Source organism: Hyla sarda, chromosome 7, assembly GCF_029499605.1.
Source record: "Hyla sarda isolate aHylSar1 chromosome 7, aHylSar1.hap1, whole genome shotgun sequence".
NCBI lineage: Eukaryota > Metazoa > Chordata > Amphibia > Anura > Hylidae > Hyla > Hyla sarda.
The window spans coordinates 166,497,920-166,510,508 of record NC_079195.1 but is presented as its reverse complement, the minus strand read 5'-3'; the positions used below and the strand labels follow the sequence as shown (position 1 = coordinate 166,510,508).

Here is a 12,589-nt window from a genome sequence, read left to right as displayed (position 1 = left end):
TCATTCCATGTGTTAATATGATTAACATGATGCCCATGTTTATAGCTTGAGGGCTAATTTTTTTGCGCAGTGATATTTAGTTTTTATCGGTACCATTTTTTTTTTGATGGAACATTTTGATCACTTTTTTTTATTAATATTGATCATATTTATAGGGTTAATAGCAGACATCAGTGGGGCCCTTATCGTTGAAGCCCCGGCTGCTGATAGCGTCTGGAGCTTACCCACTATGTATCGAGCGCTGCTCCATGAAGTTACTTGCTGCAGCGCCGTACATTTAGAGCGCTTGTCCTTAAGGGGTTAAAGGGTCTTTTAACCTGCACTGAATTTTTGTTTGTCTGTGTCCACCATGCCATTGATGTATTAATGGCTGCACCTTAAATGAAGAAACACTTTGGAGGAATTTTTTTTTAAACATGCGGACATTGGTTCCTCATAGCAAACAATCAGATTGGTTCTTTATTTTTTAAAAGGCCTCTGAAAATTAAAAGTAGAAATCTGGTTGTTATGGGCAACTGCTCCACTTTTCTACAGTCCAAGTTTTGATAAATCTCCCCATCAAGAGCAGTAAGTGCTGTCCATTTGTTCCATTTATGGCCTTTGCAAGCTGCTTGCACTATTACATGGGAGTAAGCACCTCCGTTCAGTAGAGTCGTCTAAAATAAGTGTATGTACTAATTTTTTACTTCACTCAACTCCTATAAAATACCAGACACCCTATTGACACCATTCAAGTCAATAGGATCCGTCTGGACCTGGCAATGTCCGTTGTTCTCTGACCTTATCAGGGTCCGTTTTGCGCAAAAAATAATAGACATAGATAATAGAACAGACCCAAAATGGGTCAGAGCACAACCGCAGTGGGAACTTAGCCTTAGCAGCAGTAGTTCTCAACTAGTGGAATGATGGTTAACTCCTGCAAGTCCCTCAATGGCATCTGAGTGTTCTCAGTGAACATGGCCTAATACTTGTAACCGGGGTGTTCAGAGATCTCCTTATAGTTTCTGCAGCAGAACAACCATCACGGATCAGCATCTGGAAACACTTAAGAAATTGGCCGTCGTTCTGTGCTGTGCAGCTGAGGAGCTTCCACTCCCTCCAGAACCCAGGCAAGACTGAGAGGAGAACGTCTCAGCCTCGGACTTTGCTCGCCACTTTCTGGGAGGAAGAAGCCGCACAATGAAAATGCAGCCCTGGCTTGGAAGCAGACTCCTCCTCCTCCTGCTCCTGCCTCTCACTGCCCTCCCGGACACCCAGTCTCTGGGCTCAGAGGATCAGGCACTCATGGGCTCTCGGGGACCAGTCGTAGTGATCGTAGGGGCCGGGATCTCTGGTATTGCAGCAGCCGAGAAGCTCCACAAAAGTGGCTTAAAAAATGTGAAGATCCTAGAGGCTACAGGGAGAACCGGAGGCCGGATCCACACTCAGAGTTTCGGTAATTCTAGCCTGTCAGTGTGTGTGACTAACAGAATTTTGTAGAGACAAGCTTTCGGGATTCCTCCCTTTATCAAGTCCAAAGCAAATCTAAGCTCACAAGCAGAAGACACAGTTTACATTTTACAAATATGCAGGGGTTAAGACAATAGATGTGGAGAATTCACACTAAGATGGGCCATAAATTGTCTTGCTATAGGAACAAGACTAAATAGATAAGCATGAGAAAAAGGGGGAGGGAGGGGGGAGCAGGGGAGAGACTGATAGTTTAGCAGGACAAAGTGAAAAGCAAAAGAGAATCCAGTACAGCTAAAGGTTATAAGAAATGTTGATAATGAGATAAGAAGCTCAAATCCACATTGAGTCCCCTGTTTTTCGAGTCAAAAAACAGTATCATTTTGTCTTCAAATGTTTTTCTCTCTTGTGTGTTTTGAAATTCCCTCTCAGTATCCTGATTGTAAGGTCATGTATGGAGTGGCATGTTTGGGTAAAATGATTTCCAACTGGGGTGCAGTAGTCCTATAACAAGACATATAACATTAGAGGACTATACTCCTGCACATCCCCAAATGTGGTCTACATGATACAATGCACCAAGTGTTACATGGGATGCTACATTGGTGAAACCAGCAGGAAAGTCAATGAAAGGATGAATTTACACAGACATTCCATCAACCGCCCAGTGGCGTTGTGACCGGGGTGCGGGGGTGACACCGGGCTGATGGGTCGACACCACTCTGCCAGCTCCCCCCCAGTCCTCAGTTAGCGCTGACAGCAAGCCCCCCCCCGGTCCTCAGTTAGCGCTGACAGCACCCACCGCCCCCCCACCGGTGCTCAGTTAGCGCAGACAGCACCCCCCCCGTCCTCAGCGCTGACAGCACCAACCGACACCCCCCCCCCCCCTGTACTCAGCGCCCCCCTGACAACAGCCCCCCCACGGTCCTCAGCGCTGACAGCACAATCCGACCCCGGTCCTCAGCGCTGACAGCACCCCCCCCTGGTCCTTAGTTAGCACTGAGAGCCCCCCCCCCCGGTCCTCAGTTAGCGCTGACAGCACCACCGCCCCCCCCCACCGGTGCTCAGTTAGCGCAGAAAGCACCCCCCCCCCGTCTTCAGCGCTGACATCACCAACCGACACCCCCCCCGGTACTCAGTGCCCCCCTGACAACAGCCCCCCCGGTCCTCAGCGCTGACAGCACAATCCCACCCCTGTCCTCAATTAGCGCTGCACCAAACTGTTTCCCCCCCCCCCCGTAGCTCCGACACACGTCCCGGCTTGTGACGGAACGTCGGCGGGCGGAGCTAGATGGACGGCGCTAACATCACGCGCCGTCCGCACTGATCAGGCTCACACTAGTGAGCCCGGGGACAGTTGGAGCAGCCGAGCCAGCCAGGTACAGAGAAAAAGGGGTGCTGTGGGAGTTCTGGGGAGGGTGGGTTGTTGCTAGTGGATTATGAGTCTGCACCCAATCATCCACCAGCACCCCCCAGCAGTAGCACCACCATCATCCAGCAGGGGGTAGGGGGGGTTCTGGTGGATGATGGGGGTGCTATTTCTGGGGGGGGGAGGTGTTGCTGGTGGATGAGGAGGCTGCACCCCATCATCCACCAGCACCCCCCCCCCCAGCAGTAGCACCACCATCATCCAGAAGGGGGGGGGGTGCTGGTGGATGATGGGGGTGCTATTGCTGGTGGATGATGAGGCTGTACCCCATCATCCACCAGCACCCCCCAGCAGTAGCACCACCATCATCCAACAGGGGGTAGGGGGGGGGTTCTGGTGGATGATGGGGGTGCTATTTCTGGGGGGGGGAGGTGTTGCTGGTGGATGATGAGGCTGCACCCCATCATACACCAGCAAACCCCCCCCCCAGCAGTAGCACCCCCATCATCCAGAAGGGGGGTGCTGGTGGATGATGGGGGTGCTATTTCTGGGGGGGGGGGAGGTGTTGCTGGTGGATGAGGAGGCTGCACCCCATCATCCACCAGCACCCCCCCAGCAGTAGCATCACCATAATCCAGCTGGGTGGGGGGTGCTGGTTTATGATGGGGGTGCTATTTCTGGGGGGGGAGGTGTTGCTGGTGGATGATGAGGCTGCACCCCATCATACACCAGCAGCCCCCCCCCAGCAGTAGCACCACCATCATCCAGCAGGGTGGGGGGTTCTGGTGGATGATGGGGGTGCTATTTCTGGGGGGAGGTGTTGCTGGTCATGGTGGATGATGGGGGTGCTATTTCTGGGGGGGAGGTGTTGCTGGTGGATGATGAGGCTGCACCCCATCATCCACCAGCACCCCCCCCCCCCATTAGTAGCACCACCATCATGCACCAGCACCCGCCCCCCTCCCCCAGCAGTAGCACTCCTATCATCAACCAGCACCCCCCCCCAGCAGTAGCACCCCCCAGCAGTAACACCCCCATCATCCACCAGCACCCTCCCCCAGCAGTAGCACCCCCATAATCCAGAAGCTGATTCTATTACCATAAGGGGGAATGGGGGGGTGTTGGTGGATGATGGGGTCCTACTGCTGGGGGGTGTTGCCAGGGCACCCCCCCCCCACCCATTCCCCCTACCCCCCTGTTCTGTGGTAAAAGCATCAGCTGGTGGATGATGGGGGTGCTACTGCTGGGGGCACGTTGTGTGAGGTTTATATTCATAGAGTGTAGTGTATACTAGGGCTGCACGATATGGTAAAAATGTGCGATTGCGATTATAGCCTAAATATTGTGATTTCGATATGTGATGCAATGTAATAAATAAATAGTGAAATCCCCTTATTTCATGTTCAATCTCCTCAATGTTACAACTATTCACCCATTTTATGCCCACCGCCCATTTCACATCTCACATCTCCCCCCCTTTTGTCATATTCTGCCCCTCTTGTCACATTCTGCCCCTCCCCCTCTTGTCACATTCTGCTCCCCCTTGTCACATATTCCCCCTCCCCCCCTTGTCACATATTCCCCCTCCCCCCCCTTGTCACATATTCCCCCTCCCCCTCCTTGTCACATATCCCCCCTCCCCCCCCTTGTCACATATTCCCTCTCCCCCCCCTTGTCACATATCCCCTTAAGGACTCAGCCCATTTTGGCCTTAAGGACTCAGACAATTTAATTTTTACGTTTTCATTTTTTCCTCCTCGCCTTCTAAAAATCATAACTCTTTTATATTTTTTCATCCACAGATTAGTATGAGGGCTTATTTTTTGCGCGACCAGTTGTCCTTTGTAATGACATAACTCATTATATCATAAAATGTATGGCGCAACCAAAAAACACTATTTTTGTGGGGAAATTAAAACGAAAAACGCAATTTTGCTAATTTTGGAAGGTTTTGTTTTCACCCCGTACAATTTATGGTAAAAATGACATGTGTTCTTTATTCTGAGGGTCAATACGATTAAAATGATACCCATTATTATATACTTTTCTATTATTGTTGCGCTTAAAAAAAATCACAAACTTTTTAACCAAATTAGTACGTTTATAATCCCTTTATTTTGATGACCTATAACTTTTTTATTTTTCCGTATAAGCGGCGGTATGGGGGCTCATTTTTTGCGCCATGATCTGTACTTTTTTTTGATACCACATTTGCATATAAAACTTTTAATACATTTTTTTTTATAAAATGTATAAAAAAAAGTAGGAATTTTGCACTTTTTTTTTTTTTTTTTCGTTCACGCCGTTAACCGTACGGGATCATTAACATTTTATTTTAATAGTTCGGACATTTACGCACATGGCGATACCAAATATGTGTATAAAAATTTTTTTTTACACTTTTTGGGGGTAAAATAGGAAAAAACGGACGTTTTACTTTTTTATTGGGGGAGGGGATTTTTCACTTTTTTTTTACTTTTACTTTTACATTTTTTTACATTTTTTTTTACACTTGAATAGTCCCCATAGGGGACTATTCATAGCAATACCATGATTGCTAATACTGATCTGTTCTATGTATAGGACATAGAACAGATCAGTATTATCGGCGATCTTCTGCTCTGGTCTGCTCGATCACAGACCAGAGCAGGAGACGCCGGGAGCCGCACGGAGGAAGGAGAGGGGACCTCCGTGCGGCGTTATGAATGATCGGATCCCCGCAGCAGCGCTGTGGGCGATCCGATCATTCATTCAAATCGCGCACTGCCCCAGATGCCGGGATCTGTATTGATCCCGGCACCTGAGGGGTTAATGGCGGACGTCCCTGGCTGCGATCAGCTCCGATGCCCGCGGTTATGCTTAGGACGTAAATGTACGTCCTGGTGCGTTAAGTACCACCGCACCAGGACGTACATTTACGTCCTGCGTCCTTAAGGGGATATTCCCCCTCCCCCCCATGTCACATATTCCCCCTCCCCCCCTTGTCACATATTCCCCCTCCCCCCACCGTGTCACATATTCCCCCTCCCCCCCCTTGTCACATATTCCCCCTCCCCCCCTTGTCACATATTCCCCCTCCCCCCCTTGTCACATTCTGCCCTCCCTTGTTCCATATCCCCCCCTTGTTACATATTCCCCCCTTGTTACATATTCCCCCCCCCCTTGTCACATTCTGCCCTCCCTTGTTACACATCCCCCCCCCTTGTTACATATTCCCCCTCTTGTCACATTCTGCCCCCTCCACCCCTTGTCACATATTCCCCTAGGTTTGTGTGTGTTTGCAGACCTTTGAGGACTTTTACCTTTTAGCCAATCACTGGCTTGACATGTGACACCGCTGCGGCCAGTGATTGGCTGAAGGTAAAGGTCCTGCAGCTTGTATAGAGACACCGGGACCGCACAGAGGTGTACAGCTGCAGGGATCGGGAAGAGGTGAGCATAATGTTTTAATTATTTTTTATCCCTGCGCCCTTTACTTAGATCAGTGTTTCTCTACCAGGGTGCATCCAGCTGTTGTGAAACTACAACTCCCAGCATGCCCGGACAGCTTTTGGCTGTCCGGGCATGCTGGGAGTTGTAGTTTCATAACAGCTGGAGGCACCCCGGTTGGGAAACACAGACTTTTAATATTTAAATTTGTTTTTATCTGCCCTGGCCGGCCCGCACTGCAGCCGCACACGGGATCTGCCCGGGCAGATAATCGCAAATTTTCCAGGGGGCCAGATCGATATATGCCAAAAATTGCGATTCGATTGTTTTTGCGATATATCGTGCAGCCCTAGTGTATACTAGTTTATTATATTTAGAGGATACAGTGTCTGGCAGGTTTATAATAATAATAATTATTTTCATATAGAGGATGAGAATGCGCTGACATAGTGAGGAGACGTCTGGGCGTCACATTCTGCAGAGAGAAGTTTTAGCTGGACCCAGCGGTATGTACCATCTGAATTAGATAAGGAAAGACTATAGAGAAGACGTCACCTGTAGTCACTGATATCATTGTGTATTCTCCTCACTATAGAGAAGACGTCACCTGTAGTCACTGATATCATTGTGTATTCTCCTCACTATAGAGAAGACGTCACCTGTAGTCACTGATATCATTGTGTATTCTCCTCACTATAGAGAAGACGTCACCTGTAGTCACTGATATCATTGTGTATTCTCCTCACTATAGAGAAGACGTCACCTGTAGTCACTGATATCATTGTGTATTCTCCTCACTATAGAGAAGACGTCACCTGTAGTCACTGATATCATTGTGTATTCTCCTCACTATAGAGAAGACGTCACCTGTAGTCACTGATATCATTGTGTATTCTCCTCACTATAGAGAAGACGTCACCTGTAGTCACTGATATCATTGTGTATTCTCCTCACTATAGAGAAGACGTCACCTCTAGTCACTGATACATGTAGACACTGATAGCGCTTTACCATTCTGTGACAATTGGTATATTTAATTATTATACTGGAATTTTTCACAATGCGCTACACCAGTGGCATCCGTCACAACAGGCTAAAAACGTTATTATGTGGAGTGGGGGGGGGGGGTAGGTATGGGGTGACACCATTTTCTACCGCACCGGGTGACACCAACCCTAGCAACGCCACTGCAACCGCCATAAAGAAAATGACTACTGCACCCCAGTTGGACATAATTTTACCCAAACAGGCCACTCCATACATGACCTTACAATCAGGATACTGAGAGGGAATTTCAAAAACACACAAGAGAGAAAGACATTTGAAGCCAACATGATACTGTTTTTTGACTCCAAAAACAGGGGACTCAATGTGGATTTGAGCTTCTTATCTTATTATCAACATTTCTTATAACCTTTAGCTGTACTGGATTCTCTTTTGCATCTCACTTTGTCCTGCTTAATTATCAGTCTCTCCCCTGCTCCCCCCTCCCTCCCCCTTTTTCTCATCCTTATCTATTTAGTCTTGTTCCTATAGCAGGACAATTTATGGCCCATCTTAGTGTGAATTCTCCACATCTATTGTCTTAACCCCTGCATGTAAATGTAAGATGTAAACTGTGTCTTCTGCTTGTGAGCTTAGATTTGCTTTGGACTTGATAAAGGGAGGAATCCCGAAAGCTTGTCTCTACAAAATTCTGTTAGTCCAATAAAAAGGTATTACAAGATACTGCAACATTTTTTGATTTGCATATGAAAAATTAGAAAATTTAGCATTTTTCTAACTTTGAAGCTCTTTGCTTGTAAGGAAAATAGACATACCAAATAAATTCTATATTGATTCACATATACAGTATGTCTCCTTTGTGTTGGCATCATAAAGTTGACATGTTTTTACTTTTGGAAGACATCAGAGGGCTTCAAAGTTCAGCAGCAATTTTCCAATATTTCACAAAAATTTCAAAATTGGAATTTTTCAGGGACCAGTTCAGCTTTGAAGTGGATTTGAGGGGCCTTTATATTAGAAATATAGTGTGTTTTCTGAATCAGGAGAAATTGGGCTTCAAATTTTGGGGGGTATTTTCTGCTTTAACCCTTTGTAAAAATGTAAATTTTTTGGGAAACCAAGCATTTTAGGTAAATTATTATTATTTTTTTACATATGCAAAAGTTGTGAAACCCCTGTGGGGTATTAAGGTTCACTTTACCCCTTGTTACGTTCCCCAAGGGGTCTAGTTTCCAAAATGGTATGCCATGTGGTTTTTTTTTTTTTTGCTGTCCTGGCACCAAAGGGGCTTCCTAAATGCGGCATGCCCCCAGAGCAAAATTTCCTTCAAAAAAGCCAAATGTGACGCCTTCTCTTCTGAGACCTGTAGTGCGCCAGCAGAGCACTTTTCACCCCCATATGGGGTGTTTTCTGAATCGGGAGAAATTGGGCTTCAAATTTTGGGGGGGTATTTTCTGCTATTTCCCTTTTTAAAAATGTTAAACTTTTGGGAAACCAAGCATTTTAGGGAAATTTTTTTTTTTTTTTACATATGCAAAAGTCGTGAATCACCTGTGGGGTATTAAGGTTTACGTTACCCCTTGTTATGTTCCCCGAGGGGTCTAGTTTCCAAAATGGTATGCCATGTGTTTTTTTTTGCTGTTCTGGCACCATAGGGGCTTCCTAAAGGTGACATGCCCCCCAAAAACCATTTGTCGCTCCTTCCCTTCTGAGCCCTCTACTGCGCCCGCCGAACAATTAACATAGACATATGAGGTATGTCCTTACTCGAGAAAAATTGGATTTCAAATACCAGTAAAAATTTTCTCCTTTTTACCCCTTGCAAAAATTCAAAAATTGGGTCTACAAAAACATGCAAGTGTAAAAAATGAAGATTGTGAATTTTCTCCTTCACTTTGCTGCTATTCCTGTGAAACACCTAAAGGGTTAAAACGCTGACTGAATGTGATTTTGAATACTTTGGGGGGTGCAGTTTTTATAATGGGGTCATTTTTGGGGTATTTCTAATATGAAGAACATTAAAGGGTAAGCATGTTGGGGCAGAGTAGTGGAACTGAGTAAAGGTAGGTAGGTGATTTGCCCCCGGTAGGGAATCCCCCAGCAGATAGATAACCCTTTTCCCTAGTAGTGATGTAGATAGGAACCCCCCCCCCCCCCCCCCCCCGACCCCCATTAGGTAGATGATCCCAGTAGATAGGTAGGGAATCCCAATTGTAAATATTATGTCCCCCCCCCCCCCCCCCGGGTGAGTAGGTAATGGCCCCCTGGCAGGCATGTAGGTAGGTGTATAGGGCAGGTAGGTATCAGGTGCAGGTAGGAAGGTATATAGAACATGTAGGTATATCGTGTAGGCAGGCAGGTATATGTGGTAGAGCAGTTAGGTATTTAGTTCAGGTAGGTATATGGGGCAGGAAAGGTAGTTATATAGTGTAGGCAGGCAAGCAGGTATATAGTGTAGGTAGGCAGATATAGAGACTACATACCTGCCTGTCTACACTATTTATCGACCTACTTGCCCTATATACCTACATGCACTATATAATATAGTTCAGGTAGATATATAGTGTAGGCAAGCATGCAGTCCCTCCCTCCTCCCTCTCTCTTTCCCTCCTTAAATAAAAACTATCAAAAATCCCACTCACCTCTGCTCCAGCGCTGACATCAGGGCTTCCTCTAGACATCTTCACGCTGCTCGGCACTCTGCTTGCCTTGCATGCTTTGTGTGATTATGTCATGCATGTTGGGTAAGCAGAACACCACCTATGTACAATATTGGAGCAGGGATTCATGTTTCCTGCTCTTGTACAGTACTGATTTTATGGCTTATGGTAGCGGCGGCCCTGCCCTGAGTTTAGAGGCAGGGGGCCCTAAGGTCCAACCCCACCCGGCTATATGGCCCAAATTAAAAAGAAGTCCGCTATTTTGCAGATTTTAGGGGATGCCGTTTTTACGCAGTGCACTTCATGGTAATGTTATGTTTTCTTTAATCTATGTGTTAATATGATTAACATGATGCCCATGTTTATAGCTTGAGGGCTCTTTTTTTGCGCAATGATATTTAGTTTTTATCGGTACCATTTTTTTTTTTGATGGAACATTTTGATCACTTTTTTTTAATTAATATTGATCATATTTATAGGGTTAATAGCAGACATCAGTGGGGCCCTTATCGTTGAAGCCCCGGCTGCTGATAGCGTCTGGAGCTTACCCACTATGTATCGAGCGCTGCTCCGTGAAGTTACTTGCTGCAGCGCTGTACATTTAGAGCGCCTGTCCTTAAGGGGTTAAAGGGTCTTTTAACCTGCACTGAATTTTTGTTTGTCTGTGTCCACCATGCCATTGATGTAGTAATGGCTGCACCTTAAATAAAGAAACACTTTGGAGGAATTTTTTTTTAAACATGCGGACATTGGTTCCCCATAGCAAACAATCAGATTGGTTCTTTATTTTTTAAAAGGCCTCTGAAAATTAAAAGTAGAAATCTGGTTGCTATGGGCAACTGCGCCACTTTTCTACAGTCCAAGTTTTGATAAATCTCCCCATCAAGAGCAGTAAGTGCTGTCCATTTGTTCCATTTATGGCCTTTGCAAGCTGCTTGCACTATTACATGGGAGTAAGCACCTCCGTTCAGTAGAGTCGTCTAAAATAAGTGTATGTACTAATTTTTTACTTCACTCAACTCCTATAAAATACCAGACACACTATGGACACCATTCAAGTCAATAGGATCCGTCTGGACCTGGCAATGTCCGTTGATCTCTGACCTTATCAGGGTCCGTTTTGCGCAAAAAATAATAGACATAGATAATAGAACAGACCCAAAACGGGTCAGAGCACAACCGCAGTGGGAACTTAGCCTTAGCAGCAGTAGTTCTCGACTAGTGGAATGATGGTTAACTCCTGCAAGTCCCTCAATGGCATCTGAGTGTTCTCAGTGAACATGGCCTAATACTTGTAACCGGGGTGTTCAGAGATCTCCTTATAGTTTCTGCAGCAGAACAACCATCACGGATCAGCATCTGGAAACACTTAAGAAATTGGCCGTCGTTCTGTGCTGTGCAGCTGAGGAGCTTCCACTCCCTCCAGAACCCAGGCAAGACTGAGAGGAGAACGTCTCAGCCTCGGACTTTGCTCGCCACTTTCTGGGAGGAAGAAGCCGCACAATGAAAATGCAGCCCTGGCTTGGAAGCAGACTCCTCCTCCTCCTGCTCCTGCCTCTCGCTGCCCTCCCGGATACCCAGTCTCTGGGCTCAGAGGATCAGGCACTCATGGGCTCTCGGGGACCAGTCGTAGTGATCGTAGGGGCCGGGATCTCTGGTATTGCAGCAGCCGAGAAGCTGCACAAAAGTGGCTTAGAAAATGTGAAGATCCTAGAGGCTACAGGGAGAACCGGAGGCCGGATCCGCACGGAGAGTTTCGGTAATTCTAACCTGTCAGTGTGTGTGACTAACAGAATTTTGTAGAGACAAGCTTTCGGGATTCCTCCCTTTATCAAGTCCAAAGCAAATCTAAGCTCACAAGCAGAAGACACAGTTTACATCTTACATTTACATGCAGGGGTTAAGACAATAGATGTGGAGAATTCACACTAAGATGGGCCATAAATTGTCCTGCTATAGGAACAAGACTAAATAGATAAGCATGAGAAAAAGGGGGAGGGAGGGGGGGAGCAGGGGAGAGACTGATAATTTAGCAGGACAAAGTGAGATGCAAAAGAGAATCCAGTACAGCTAAAGGTTATAAGAAATTTTGATAATGAGATAAGAAGCTCAAATCCACATTGAGTCCCCTGTTTTTCGAGTCAAAAATCAGTACCATTTTGTCTTCAAATGTTTTTCTCTCTTGTGTGTTTTTGAAATTCCCTCTCAGTATCCTGATTGTAAGGTCATGTATGGAATGGCCTGTTTGGGTAAACTGATGTCCAACTGGGGTGCAGTAGTCCTATAACAAGACATATAACATTAGGGGACTATACTCCTGCACATCCCCAAATGTGGTCTACATGATACAATGCACCAAGTGTTATATGGGATGCTACATTGGTGAAACCAGCCGGAAACTCAACGAAAGGATGAATCTACACAGACATTCCATCAACCGCCATAAAGAAAATGACTACTGCACCCCAGTTGGACATAATTTTACCCAAACAGGTCACTCCATACATGACCTTACAATCAGGATACTGAGAGGTATTTAGTATTTAGTTCAGGTAGGTACATGGGGCAGGAAAGGTAGTTATATAGTGTAGGCAGGCAAGCAGGTATATAGTGTAGGTAGGCAGATATAGAGACTATATACCTGCCTGTCTACACTATTTATCGACCGACTTGCCCT

General features: G+C 46.2%; 1 protein-coding gene across 1 annotated transcript; it reads left to right on the top strand.

The window, feature by feature from the left end:
* Positions 1-969: 969 nt before the first annotated feature.
* On the top strand, positions 970-6,754 carry LOC130282301 (uncharacterized). Its single transcript, XM_056530392.1, has 2 exons — positions 970-1,435; positions 6,675-6,754. Exons 1-2 carry the CDS (start codon positions 1,180-1,182, stop codon positions 6,695-6,697), a joined length of 279 nt encoding a protein of 92 aa, XP_056386367.1. The 5' UTR covers positions 970-1,179; the 3' UTR covers positions 6,698-6,754.
* The last annotated feature ends 5,835 nt before the right edge of the window (positions 6,755-12,589 follow it).

Bases quoted from the DNA above. Each gene is read 5' to 3' on its own strand.
- LOC130282301 (XM_056530392.1), top strand. From the start codon at position 1,180: ATGAAAATGCAGCCCTGGCTTGGAAGCAGACTCCTCCTCCTCCTGCTC. The intron at 1,436-6,674 runs GTAATTCTAGCC...ATTTTCATATAG, and splicing joins GATCCACACTCAGAGTTTCG to AGGATGAGAATGCGCTGACA.